Source organism: Monopterus albus, unplaced genomic scaffold, assembly GCF_001952655.1.
Source record: "Monopterus albus unplaced genomic scaffold, M_albus_1.0 scaffold260.1, whole genome shotgun sequence".
Classification (NCBI taxonomy): domain Eukaryota; kingdom Metazoa; phylum Chordata; class Actinopteri; order Synbranchiformes; family Synbranchidae; genus Monopterus; species Monopterus albus.
This window is the reverse complement of record NW_018128140.1, coordinates 771,971-784,273: the sequence shown is the minus strand read 5'-3', so window position 1 is coordinate 784,273 and position 12,303 is coordinate 771,971. Positions and strand designations below refer to the sequence as shown.

At 45.3% G+C, this 12,303-nt stretch overlaps 1 protein-coding gene across 1 annotated transcript in view; it reads left to right on the top strand.

Moving 5' to 3' along the window:
• stx3a (syntaxin 3a) overlaps positions 1-12,303 on the top strand; it is a 94,470-nt gene that overhangs the window by 68,770 nt on the left and 13,397 nt on the right. The window contains exons 7-8 of the mRNA XM_020621499.1: positions 9,327-9,400; positions 9,992-10,126. Coding sequence (XP_020477155.1) covers positions 9,327-9,400; positions 9,992-10,126 — 209 coding nt within the window. The remainder of the gene's footprint in view (positions 1-9,326; positions 9,401-9,991; positions 10,127-12,303) is intronic.

Here is a 12,303-nt window from a genome sequence, read left to right as displayed (position 1 = left end):
CAGTGTTCAGCATCCTCACAGCCTGGTGAATGAAGCTGTTTGTAAGTCTGGTGGAGTGGGCCTGAAGACTCCGATACCTTCTCCCTGAAGGCAGAAGTCTGAAGTGAGAGTGTGCGGGGTGGGAGGTGTCATCAGCAATGCTGATGGCTCTGCGGGTGAGGCAGGTGTTGAAGATGTCCGTAAGGGAAGGCAGAGGGGCACAGATGATCTTGTTGGCTGTTTTCACCATGGGTTACAGGGTCCTTCTGCAGGAGGCAGTACGGGCTCCGTACCACACAGTGATGCAGCCAATGATGATGCTCTCAATGGTACCCCGGTAGAAGGAGCACATGATGGGGGGTGGGGCGCTGGCTCTCCTCAGTTTGTGGAGGAAGTAGAGGCGTGTTTGAGCTTTCCTGGCCAGTGTTGTGGTGGTGTTGGTCCAGGAGAGGTCCTCAGAGATGTGCACTCCCAGGAACTTGGTGCTGCTCACTCTCTCCACTACAGCACCGTTGATGGTCAGTGGTGGTTGCTTTAGAGGTTTTCTCCTGAAGTCCACAATGATCTCTTTAGTCTTCCTCACATTGAGGAAGAGGTTGTTGTTCTTACACCACTATTCCAGTTGGCACACCTCACTCCTGTAGTTGGCCTCATCATTGTTGGTAATGAAGCAAACTACAGTCATGTCATCTGCAAACCTGACAATGTGGTTGGTGCTGTAGGTTGGCACACAGTCGTGGGTCAGCAGTGTGAAGAGCAATGGGCTGAGCACACACCCCTGAGGAGCCCCTGTGCTCAATGTGATGGTCTTGGTGATGTTGCTGCTGACCTGCACATTTTGTGGCCTCCCTGTTAAAAAGTCCAGCACCCAGTTGCAGAGACAGGTTTTGAGTCCCAAGTGTCCAAGTTTTTGAGAACTCTGTGGACCTGTTTGACCTGTATGCAAAGTGAAATGGATTGTGAGAGGGAGGAAGGATTGACCTGATGTTCTGCATGACCAGCCACTCGAAGCACTTCATAATGGAGTTCAGTGCTACAGGCTGATAGTCATCGTAACTGGTTGGGTGGGGCTCCTTTGGAATTATTGTGGCAGCCTTGAAACACGTGGGAACAACCGCTTGGCTCAGAGAGATGTTAAAGATGTCCGTGAGGACATCCTTGAGCTCCTCGGCACAGTCCTTTAAAACATGACCAGGTATGTTATCCGGTCCACCTGCCTTGCATGGGTTAATCTTGGAGAGGGTCTTCTTCATGCTGGCTATGGACAAACACACAACCTACTTGCCCAGGGGGGGTTGGTCTTCTGTGCTGGTGTGTTCTGTGTTTCAAAGCAGCCAAAGAAGTCATTGAGGCTGTTCAGCAGAAAGATGTCACTATCACAGCTCTGAAGTAGGGATATATAGCCTGTGAGGGTTTGGAGGGTGAGGGTTCCAGAGACTCTGTGCATCTCTGGTGTTGCTGAAGTGTCCAGATATTTTCTTGCTGTGTTGGCATTTTGCCTCCTTGATTCCACAGGACAGGTTGGCTCTTGCTGTTGCTAGGCCTGTGGGGTCGCTGGCCCTAAGGGCTGCATCCCTAGCCCCCAGGAGTCTGTGAACCTCACCTGTCATCCATGCCTTCTGGTTGGCATGAACACTGATATTTTTGCAGTAAGTGACACCATCAATGCACTTTGTGATGTATGCTGTGACAGCCTCTGTGTATTCCTCTATGTCTATGTGATTGTTGTGAGTGGATGCTTGTTTGAAAATGTCTGTCTGTAACATCAAAACAATCCTTCAGAGCAGCGGAAGCCCGGCACCCACGTACCTCCTTTTGTGTTGTTCTGATGGCTTTCACTCTGGGTTTGTATGCAGCTCTTAGCATGATGGTGACGTGATCGGGGGGGAGGCTTTGTATGCTCCTTTGCATGTTGTGTACACAAAGTCCAATGTGTTGTCTCCTTTCATTAGAAAGTCCACATGTTGGTGCAGATTGGGCAGTAAAACCTTTAAATTCACGTGACTGAAGTCCCCAGCTGTGATGAGGAATCCATCTGGGTGCGCTGTCTGTTGTTCACTAATGGCCTGGTAGAGTCGGTCTAGTGCCTCACTCCTATCACTGCTGTTAGCGGTGCAGACATGCAGCTGAGGTTGACCAGCGACTCTAAATTGCCCATAGGAACATGTGGTTGTTTGTTTACATGTCAGCCCTGCGATAGACTGGTGACCTGTCGAGGGTGGACCCCACGTCTCACCCAGTGTCAGCTGGGATTGGCTCCAGCCCCCCTGCAACTCTATTCAGGACTAAGCGGTATAGATAATGGATGGACTTTGCCAGCTGTCTGTGTTGATGTTTGTCATGCTGTAAGTAGATACATACTGGGAAGTCAATGGCAAACCAAAAGGGAGACAGTGTAGCAAATGCCTTGCCTTAACATAATGGATTAAATAAACTAAATAATCTAAACTTGCAAAAGGGGGGATTCTTAAAAATAATTTTTTGTATTGTGCCAACATTATAACTTTATTGTGACAACAGATACATATTTTCAACCTTTCTCCACAACTCCTACTCTTAAAAAGCATAGAGACTGTGCCTGTAGAAAATTTTGATTCTAATTGGACTGTTAAGTTCATTTGGAAAAAAAAAATGTTAGCCATATTCATCTATCTGCTAACTGGAAAAACATAATTATTTATAGTTTGGAGCTGACTGCAGTGTTTGTATTGCAGCTAAACCTATGGCTAGCAGAAGTTATGTTTTGTGCTGGTGGGCTGCTGTGTTTTATGCCTTGCTGGTCTATTACAGGTTAATAAGTTTTTAGTTTTCCAAAGCAAACAAGTTAGGCTTTCCTCCTTGAACTGCCACCTTATCGTGGTGGAGGGGTTTGAGTACCCGAATGATCCTAGGCGCTATGTTGTCTGGGGCTATTTGCCCCTGGTAGGATCTCCCAAGGCAAACAGGTCCTAGGTAATGGGTCAGACTAAGAGCAGTTCAAGATCCCCTTATGAAAAGATGAAAATTAAGGACAGTGACGCCACCCGGTATAGCGCAACCGGGGCCCCACCCTGGAGCCAGGCCCATGGTTGGGGCTCAAATGCGAGCACCTGGTGGCTGGGCCTCTTCCTACGGGGCCCAGCTCTGCTTAGCCTGAACGAGCGACGTGGGGATGTCCTCCCATGGGTCCACCACCTACAGGAGGATCCGTAAGGGGCTGGTGCATAGTGGATTGGGAAGTGTTCAAAGTCAGGGGCCCCGACGACCCAATCTCTGGACACTGAGACTAGCCCTGGGGACATGGAATGTCACCCCGCTGGTGGGGAAGGAGGCCAGTCTTGTGCAGGAGGTTGAGAGGTACTGGCTAGATATAGTCAGGCTTACCTCCACGCACAGCTTGGGCTCTGGAACCACACTTCTCGAGAAAGGCTGGACTCTCCACTACTCTGGATTTGCCCGCGGTGAGAGGCGGCGGGCTGGTGTGGGCTTGCTTATAGCCCCCCAGCTTAGCCACCATGTGTTGGAGTTTACCCCGGTGAATGAAAGGTTGTTTCCCTGAGCCTTTGGATCAGGGATAGGTCTCTCACTGTTGTTTGTGCCTATGGGCCGAATGGCAGTACCCGGCCTTCTTGGAGTCTTTGGGAGGGGTGCTGGAAAATGTCCCGGATGGGGACTCCATTGTTCTTCTGGGGGACTTCAACGCTCATGTGGGCGATGACAGTGACACCTGGAGGGTCGCGATTGGGAGGGAAGCAGTGCCCTGCCAAAACTGTTTACAGTGGAGGCGGGCAACTGTCGACCTCGACTGGGGATATCGTCAGACGGTGGAAGGAATACTTTGAGTATCTCCTCAACCCCAGCATCACGTCTTCCAATGAAAAAGCAGAAGCCGGGGGCTTGGAGATGGACTTGTCCATCACCCAAGCTGAAGTCACCAAGGTAGTTGACAAGCTTCTCTGTGGCAAGGCACCAGGGGTGGATGAGATCCGCCTTGAGTACCTTAAGTCTCTGGATGTTGTGGGGCTGTCTTGGCTGACACACCTCTGCGACATCGCATGGCAGTTGGGGACAGTGCATCTAGCCTGGCAGACCGAGGTGGTGGTCCCTCTTTTTAAGAAGGGGGACCGGAGGGTGTGTTCCAACTACAGTGGGATCACACTCCTCAGCCTCCTCGGGAAAAGTCTATGCCAGTCCGAGGCCATGGTTCTCAGTCAGAAAAGGGTGGTTTGTTCCCTTCAGGTTGGTGGAGAGTTTCTGCCTCAAGTGGAGGAGTTCAAGTATCTTGGGGTCTTGTTCACGAGTGAGGGAAGGATGGAATGGGAGATTGGCAGGCGGATTGGTGCAGCTTCTGCAGTAATGCGGTCAGTGTACCAGTCCGTTGTGGTGAAGAAGGAGCTGAGCTGTAAGGTGAAGCTCTCAATTTACTGGTCGATCTACGTTCCTACTCTCACTTATGGTCGTGTGCTTTGGGTCATGACCGGAAGGGCAAGATCCTGGATACAGGTGGCCGAAATGAGATTTCTCCGCAGGGTGGCTTCGGCTCACCCTTGGAGATAAGGTGAGGAGCTCGGTCACATTGAGAGGAGCCAGCTGAGGTGGCTCAGGCATCTGTTTCCTAAGGAGGTGTTCCGGGCATGTCCCACCGGGAGGAGGCCCCGGGGAAGACCTAGGACACGCTGGAGGGACTAAGTCTCTCAGCTGGCCTGGGAAGGCCTCAGCATTCCTCCAGAGGAGCTGGAGGAAGTGTCTGGAGAGAGAGGAGTCTGGGCATCTTTGCTTAGACTGCTGCCCCCATGACCCGGTTCCGGATAAGCGGAGGAAAATGGATGGATGGATGGATGCATGGATGGATAGTCCATCATTTTCTTCTCCCTCATCCTCACCACTTGGGTGAGTAAGGTCACCCACATAAACAAGGAAGAAAATGATTATGGTGTTGTCAATTGTCTGGCCCATTTCACCTGTATCGACCCAAAATCAAGCCAAGTGACCATACTTTAAGAAGTTGAATTAATTCGACAACTTTCTCAATCATGACCATCAATGATTACATCACTGTATTATCATATACTGTAACTAAATGCTGAAAACTTGATTAAATACTTAAACATACATCACACATGGAAGACAGTGGTCACTTATGGTGACACCTAATGCAGAATATGTTGTTTTTGTAGGCCCCATGCATTGCCTAAGTACAAAGCAAGCTGATTATACTATGCTAAAACACAAAATATACTGTATGTCATGTAGAGTAAATATATGGTTAGATTGCATATATCTAAGGTTTTCAAGCCCAAGTACAATAACTTCAGTTTTGTTGGAGTTTAGAAGTCAGACATTACAGTCATCGAAGCCTTTATGCCTTTAAGACATGCTTGAAGTTTGACCAACTGATCTGATTCATCTGGGTTCATAGATAAATATAACTGAGTATCATCTGCATAGCAATGGGAATTTATGCCATGTTTTCTGATAATACTGGATAAAGGGAGCATGTATAAAGTGAAGAGCCCTGTGGAACACCATGACTAACTTTAGTCTGAGTGGAAGATTCATCATTAACATGAGAAAATTGGATTCTTTCTGATAAATAAGATGTTATCCAACTTAGTGCGGTTCCTTTAATCCCAGTAACATGTTCAAGTCTCTGTATTAAGATGCTGAGATCAATGGCGTCAAAAGCAGCACTGAGGTCAAAGAAGATCTAGTATAGAGACAAGTCCTTTGTCTGAGGCTAGAAGGAGATGGCTGGTGACTTTCACCAATGCAGTTTCTGTGCAATGATAGACTCTAAAACCAGACTGAAAATCCTCAAACAAATCATTCTTGTGCAAGTTAACTGCTTTGCAAGAGCTTTTTCAAGGATTTTAGAAATAAATGGGAGATTGGATATTGGTTTATAATTAGCTAGAACACCTGTATAAGCTATTATTTCTGTGTAGCTTCTTCCGGTTCTTTCAAACCAGGAACTCTCAATGAGACGAAAGAGACTGCTTTAGATTTTATAGAAAATAACCGTGCTGGTTTATTCAGAGGATCACAGGTAAAATTCACAGGACACGTCCAGAGCTCTCTCACCCCTCTACCTGCGCGCAGGCAGCAGAAAGCTGAGAAAGTCTGGACCCAACAACCTATATAATATTAATCATTTTTGGGCTAGCCCATGCTACAAGGGGCGTCAAACCGTGACGCCACCCGATAAGCAAGCTTTGCAGCTGCTCTATCGTTTAGCCAAAACATGAGGAAAAGTCAAGGTGCGTGACTGTTGTTTTCGTGGTGTGTATCTAAACAATTGGACATAACCTTACACTTTAAGACAAATATTAAGACTAGCATTACAGTTGACCCTAAAAGCTCTTTTCCTGTAACCTTGGCGTGCCTGCAATCCCTGCAGGCTGAATAGTTACAGCAAACTAGTCACCCTGTCTGCACTAAACATTCATAGACAACAGATCTCTAATCCATATCTATCTAACTAAGAAATAACCTAACACCTGGGTCAAGAGTAGGCTTTTTGAGTAGAGATTTAATTACAGCAACCTTAAACCAGCAACCATAAACATCTCATATCAGAGTCCACTATCTGCCTTTGCCCAGAAATCATATTGAAAACATTAAAATAGAAATTAAGTCTGACACAGGTGAAATCATTAATCTCACATATGGGAAAGTCATCCTGAAACTACATTTTAGACCCATCAAAAAATTCTGAAGATGCTGGATGAACACTGTCTCATACAATATTATGTGTCACAAGTTAGAGACAGGTTAGCAGCATTACAGGGGGCACCCGTGTGATATGGGAGAGGTATTGGAGGAATATTTGGAAAACTGTTAAGGTTTGTTATACCTTTAGCCCATAAATCATTTAAAATCACCAAATCCCATCTTAAAAGCACAGCATGAGATTTGACAAAACACATGGTCAGCACCCTGATGCCAGCCCTGAAGCCCACTGACATACAGCAAAAAGACTCTTGAATTCATCTGCTGGTATGCACATGGCTCAGGAGACCTCCTGGGAGAAAAGTGGAAAAAAAAAACCAAGGTATGGTAGGTAGGTAGAACTTTATTGATCCCACAGTGGGGAAATTCCAGTGTTCCAGCAGCGGTAGGGACAAAAACAGCAGAGAGCAACCAACAAGACACCATAAGAACATACCACACACTGATCTTGACAGACAAATTCAGAAAGCATGGAAAGAAAAAACAAAAGAGGACAGAGCTACTGGAACTCGCTGCCGCTTCGTGCGGCACATCTTAAAAAACAAATTGACAGTACAAGCATTTCACAACAGCAAACACCACAAGGATCTCTTAAAAACAAATCAAGAATCTTAAAAGACAATTCAAGATTCGAGAATGCCCAAAAACAAGACAGTACAAGCATTTCAGAGAAAGTCAGGAACAGATGTCGCTCACTCAAATCACAGACAGGGCAGTCTGTGGTCAGAGGGGGAGGGGCGGAAGTGTACACATTCCTAGCATTAGCATACAGTATGGTCCAGAGTTTTATTGTTCTTTGTGTAGGAGGGTGGCATAGAGGAGGAGGGAGGCATGGCATGGTCGAGGTTGACATCCACAGGACCAACAACACAGATGCCCTGTAAAGGAAGGGCCAGAGCCGGTTCCACTTGTTGAGGAGACAAAGGTACTTTGGTGTGTGCGGGGCATTTCGTTGGACATTTTATGAACCACAGATCCTGGAGTCCCCGGTGAAGCACGCAGTTTTTTACGCTGTTGTGGGTTGGGCAGGAGGTAGCACGGACAGGGACAGAAAGAGACTTAACAGGCTGGTTAAGAGAGCAGGTTCTGTCCTGGGCTGCCCTTTGGACTCCATCAAGGAGGTGGCGGACACATGGATGCTGGAAAAACCAACATCCATCATGCATAACCCCTCCCATCCCCTGCACCACACAATGGAGGCACTGAACAGTTCTTTTAGCACAAGACTGTTACATCCCCGGTGTAGGAAGGAGCGTTACCATAGGACGTTCCTCCCCACAGCTATCAGACTGTATAATATATCACTGCAGTGATAAGATAGGTGAAATTATGAGGGGCTATGCAATTATCTACTGAGGTGCAAAACTCAAATCCTTGGGGTAGAAATGCAATGTAAATATGCACACTGTTTTCATTGTGTTCAGCTCCACAGCACAGGGGCCAACTGTTCAACCTCATGTTTGTAGGCTGACTCGTCACTTTTTTGAATGAGACCGATGACCGTTGTGTCATCTGCAAACTTCAGGATTTTTACAGAGAGGTCTTCTGAGGTGCAGTCATTGGTATGGAGGGAGAACAACAGCAGAAAGAGCAGACATCGCTGGGAGGCGCCTGTGCTGATAGTCCAGGTGCTAGATGTGGTTTTCCCCAGCCTCACCTGCTGCTGCTTTTCTGTCAGAAAGCTGGTAAACCACTGACAGGTGGAGGTAGGCACAGTGAGTTGGGTTAGTTTTGAGTAGAGGATGTCTGGGATGATGGTGTTAAATGCTGAACACAAATAGAATCCAAGCATAGGTCCCTGGTGAGTCAAGATGTTGCAGGATATAATGCAATGCCATATTGACTGCATCATCCACTGACCTATTTGCTCAGTAGGCAAACTGCAGGGAATCTAGCCGGTGGTCTGTGGTGGCCTTCAGGTGGGCCAATACCAGTCTCTCAAAACACTTCACAACCACAGATGTCAGAGCGACAGGTCTGTAGTCATTCGGTTCCCTAGTGGAGGGTTTCTTGGGAACTGGGATGATGGTGGAACACAGTTGATTGGGAGTTTGCACTTGGTTCAACATACTGTATGTGCTGTTTGAGCTCTCAGTTGTTTGGGGCCATGCACATTTGTACACTGGAGAATTTGTATCCTTACAGCTAGTGCATTAAATTCTCTTAAAATGTCATCATATGGATTTGTATTTAGAGCCCGTAATATCACATTTAAAATTCTCAATTCTCAAGTTAGATTCATTCAACTGGTTCAGCACAGATGGGATACACCAATTTGCAGGAGGGGGAGAAGGAGGAGGCATGCCGTTTAAATAACATATTTGGTTTATGATGTGTGCTAATGCCTCTAGGCCAATATTGCTTCCTGTATTTTAGCAACCTCATTTGCCAAGTATCTTAATGTGTTGTGTTCATCAGACATGTTGTAAAGTCAGATGCATCAAGGTTGGAGTACATACTGTATTTTAGTATTCAGTAAAGTGTCTTGACTTTTCACCACACAGGATGGCATTCCTTTAATATACCAGTTTTTCTCTGGCAGTCTGTCTCCACCTTCTGTATTTAACTAGGCCTGTCCAATGTTAACAGATATTTATATAAAACACCTGTATACAAACAGTTGTTTTTGTCCATCACAGCAGGGAAAGCAATGACTGATGAAGAACTGGAAGAGATGCTGGAAGGAGGCAACTCGGCTGTCTTCACCGCTGGGGTAGGACAGTATGTGGATCTGTGTCTGTAAATCTGTAAATATGTGCAGAGATGGTGAACATGTGAAAATAATATAACCAGAGCTGAACAATTAGTCAGTTAATCAATTACCTGTAAACAAATAGGCAATTTTAGAATTTAAGCCTGTTTCTCTTATAAATCACTTTTCATTGCATGGAATGCTGCTATGGGTGGGTGTTGATAAGAGAGGCTGCTGTACTGTGGTAAGCTGAGGAGGTGCAGTACAGAAGATCTTTGAATAAATCACTTTTCATTGCATGGAATGCAATGAAAAGTGAACAGCTGACACCAAGTTCACACACAAAATAACACATAGAAACAGCTCATAAGCCATGAGAAATAAAAACATACCCTCCTGATCAGTTTGGTTACAAACATTATTGCCAGCAATTACAAGTCGGTCAGAAGGCTGCAGTCTGTGTCCTACTGTCACAAGGCATCTTACGTTAAGGAGTGGAAATGGTGCAATCTATTTTAGGGGGATGTGTGTGATTAGGTTAGTATTAGAATATGTATGTATTGCTTAAATTTTCATACATTGCTTGTTCTTTGCCTTCTGCCCCAAACCTAGATCATGGACACTAAAATCAACCAACAGGCCTTGAATGAGATTGAGGCTCGTCACAAAGACATCAAGAGGCTGGAAAGCAGCATTAAAGAGCTCCATGACATGTTTGTTGATATTGCCATGCTGGTTGAGAACCAGGTACACAATACCCCACAACAGAGACTTAAATTACACTTTTGAAACTGCACAAGTATGAAAAATGTTATTTGAATTAAAATTTTCCAACAACTTCATTTAGTTAGGGTGTGGGATTGTGCTACTGGCACAGGCACACACACAAACACACATATCTGAAGAGAGGATATCAGTTGAGGATCACAATGCTCTTTAGTGCAAAACCTTCCCAGTAACAAAGATTGTATGAACAGTTTACTAAACAGCTGTGTTTGAAGACAACGATATGCTAACCCCTGGATATAGGAACAAAGCTTAACCTCTCACACTAAGGTGACATATGTGAAACATTTTAAAGAGTCCAACAAAAGAGGACACATTGTCAGGGCTACTTATCAAGATGTGAACCCATTGGCCCATTTGTGGTTACCAGGCACCAACACTTCAAAATAGTTCAAAGATCAGATCTTGTCATGTTATATAACTCACCCTTATAAAATTAACTATCAACTATTGCCTACCACAGGGGTGGGCAATACGTCGATCGTGATCGACCGGTCGATCGCAAAGGTAGTGTCGGTAGATCTCATGTCAATATAATGAGCTTAGTTAATGCTTTCAAACGAAAAATGCAACATTTTGTGGAACTTCCAAAACCTCGCATCAGAGCTGGAGACGCAACGGAAAGCATGTGTGCAACTTGACATTGCACGCTACACAAAGCAGATTGACAATTGTTGTTCAGAGTTTGGCAAACGCTTTCAAGACTTTGCCTCACTCGAGCCAGTCGCTACATTTATGTGCTACCCATTTAGGGAAGATATTGAGGTTGATTCACTCGCATCAAAAATTGCAACGCTGTTTCACCTGAACTGGTCTGGAGTGGAGGATAAGATATTGACACTATAGACTGACATTCAGCTGAAGTCCAGGGCTAATGGACCATTTTGGAACTTACAGAGGAAAAGTACCCAAACATGAGGAAATGTGCCATTGACTGCATTATTTGGCTCTACTTATTTGTGTGAGTCAGGATTTTCTCTCATGAAGATTATTAAGTCCAAATACTACTCCACCATGACTGATAACCATTTGGAAGTCTGCTGAAGGCTGGCTACCAGCAGCTACTGTCCGGACTATGCAGCCCTGGCTGATTCCATTCAGTGCAAGTCATCAGAGTAAACTAATGACCAAAAAAGTACTGAACTGTAGTGTACCTTAGAGTTCATGCAGTTATGCAAAGTGCACCAACATATATTGTGTTTACATAAGGTGTATGCCATATATGAATAAATATATGTTTAGTATTTTAACTGTAAGTAGATCATTTTGACTTGGTCATTTGAAAAGTAGCTCGCAAGTCGAAAAAGTGTGTGCACCCCTGCTCTATGGAGTGGGTCCTACATCAGCATGGTTTGGAAGATCTCTGGACTGGAAGTGTGGATGCTTGCCTGTGACTCTTTGAATAAACCAGCACGGTTATATTTTTTATATACTCAAGTGGTCTGAGTCGTCCCTCGGAGTTCCTGGTTTGAAAGAACCGGATGAGGCTTTATAATGGAACAGAAGCCTTTAAGTATTTGAACTGTAGGTAGATCATTTTGACTTGGTCATTTGAAAAGCAGCTTGCAAGGCGAAAAAATGTGGGCACCCCTGGCCTACCACATATATCTATGTGTAATTTCCACACTCCTACTTATTCTATTCCATATTACAAATGAATTGTAATTTGTTTGGTTTAACCACTACATTGGCCCACCTGAAGGACATCACTGTTATGGCTGAGTCCCCTCACCAGGGGGTGAGGGAGAACAAGAGGTAGGAATTAGGATGCAGACCCAGGTGCTAGTTTAAAAAAAAAGGTGGTTTATTGGAGAAAAGCAAAGTACTGAGTATATGTATAGTCTATTAACCAGAGTAGGGCAGTGATGACTGAAGAGACCAGGACGGGCAGGTGAGTAGACAGGAGGACTGTAGGGAACAGGAGAGTCAGAGGACCAGGACAACAAGGAACCCAGGAGGGACGCTTGAACCAGGAAGACGGCAGATGAGAATCGCCAGAGGTATAGAAAAAGGGATCAGGAACTGTCAGCGTTGAAACCAGGTGAACCAATATACATAGTATATACATACGAAAACAACTGCGAAGAAACTGTCAGCGTTGGCATCGCGTATACATGATCAAAATACATTAATGCTAT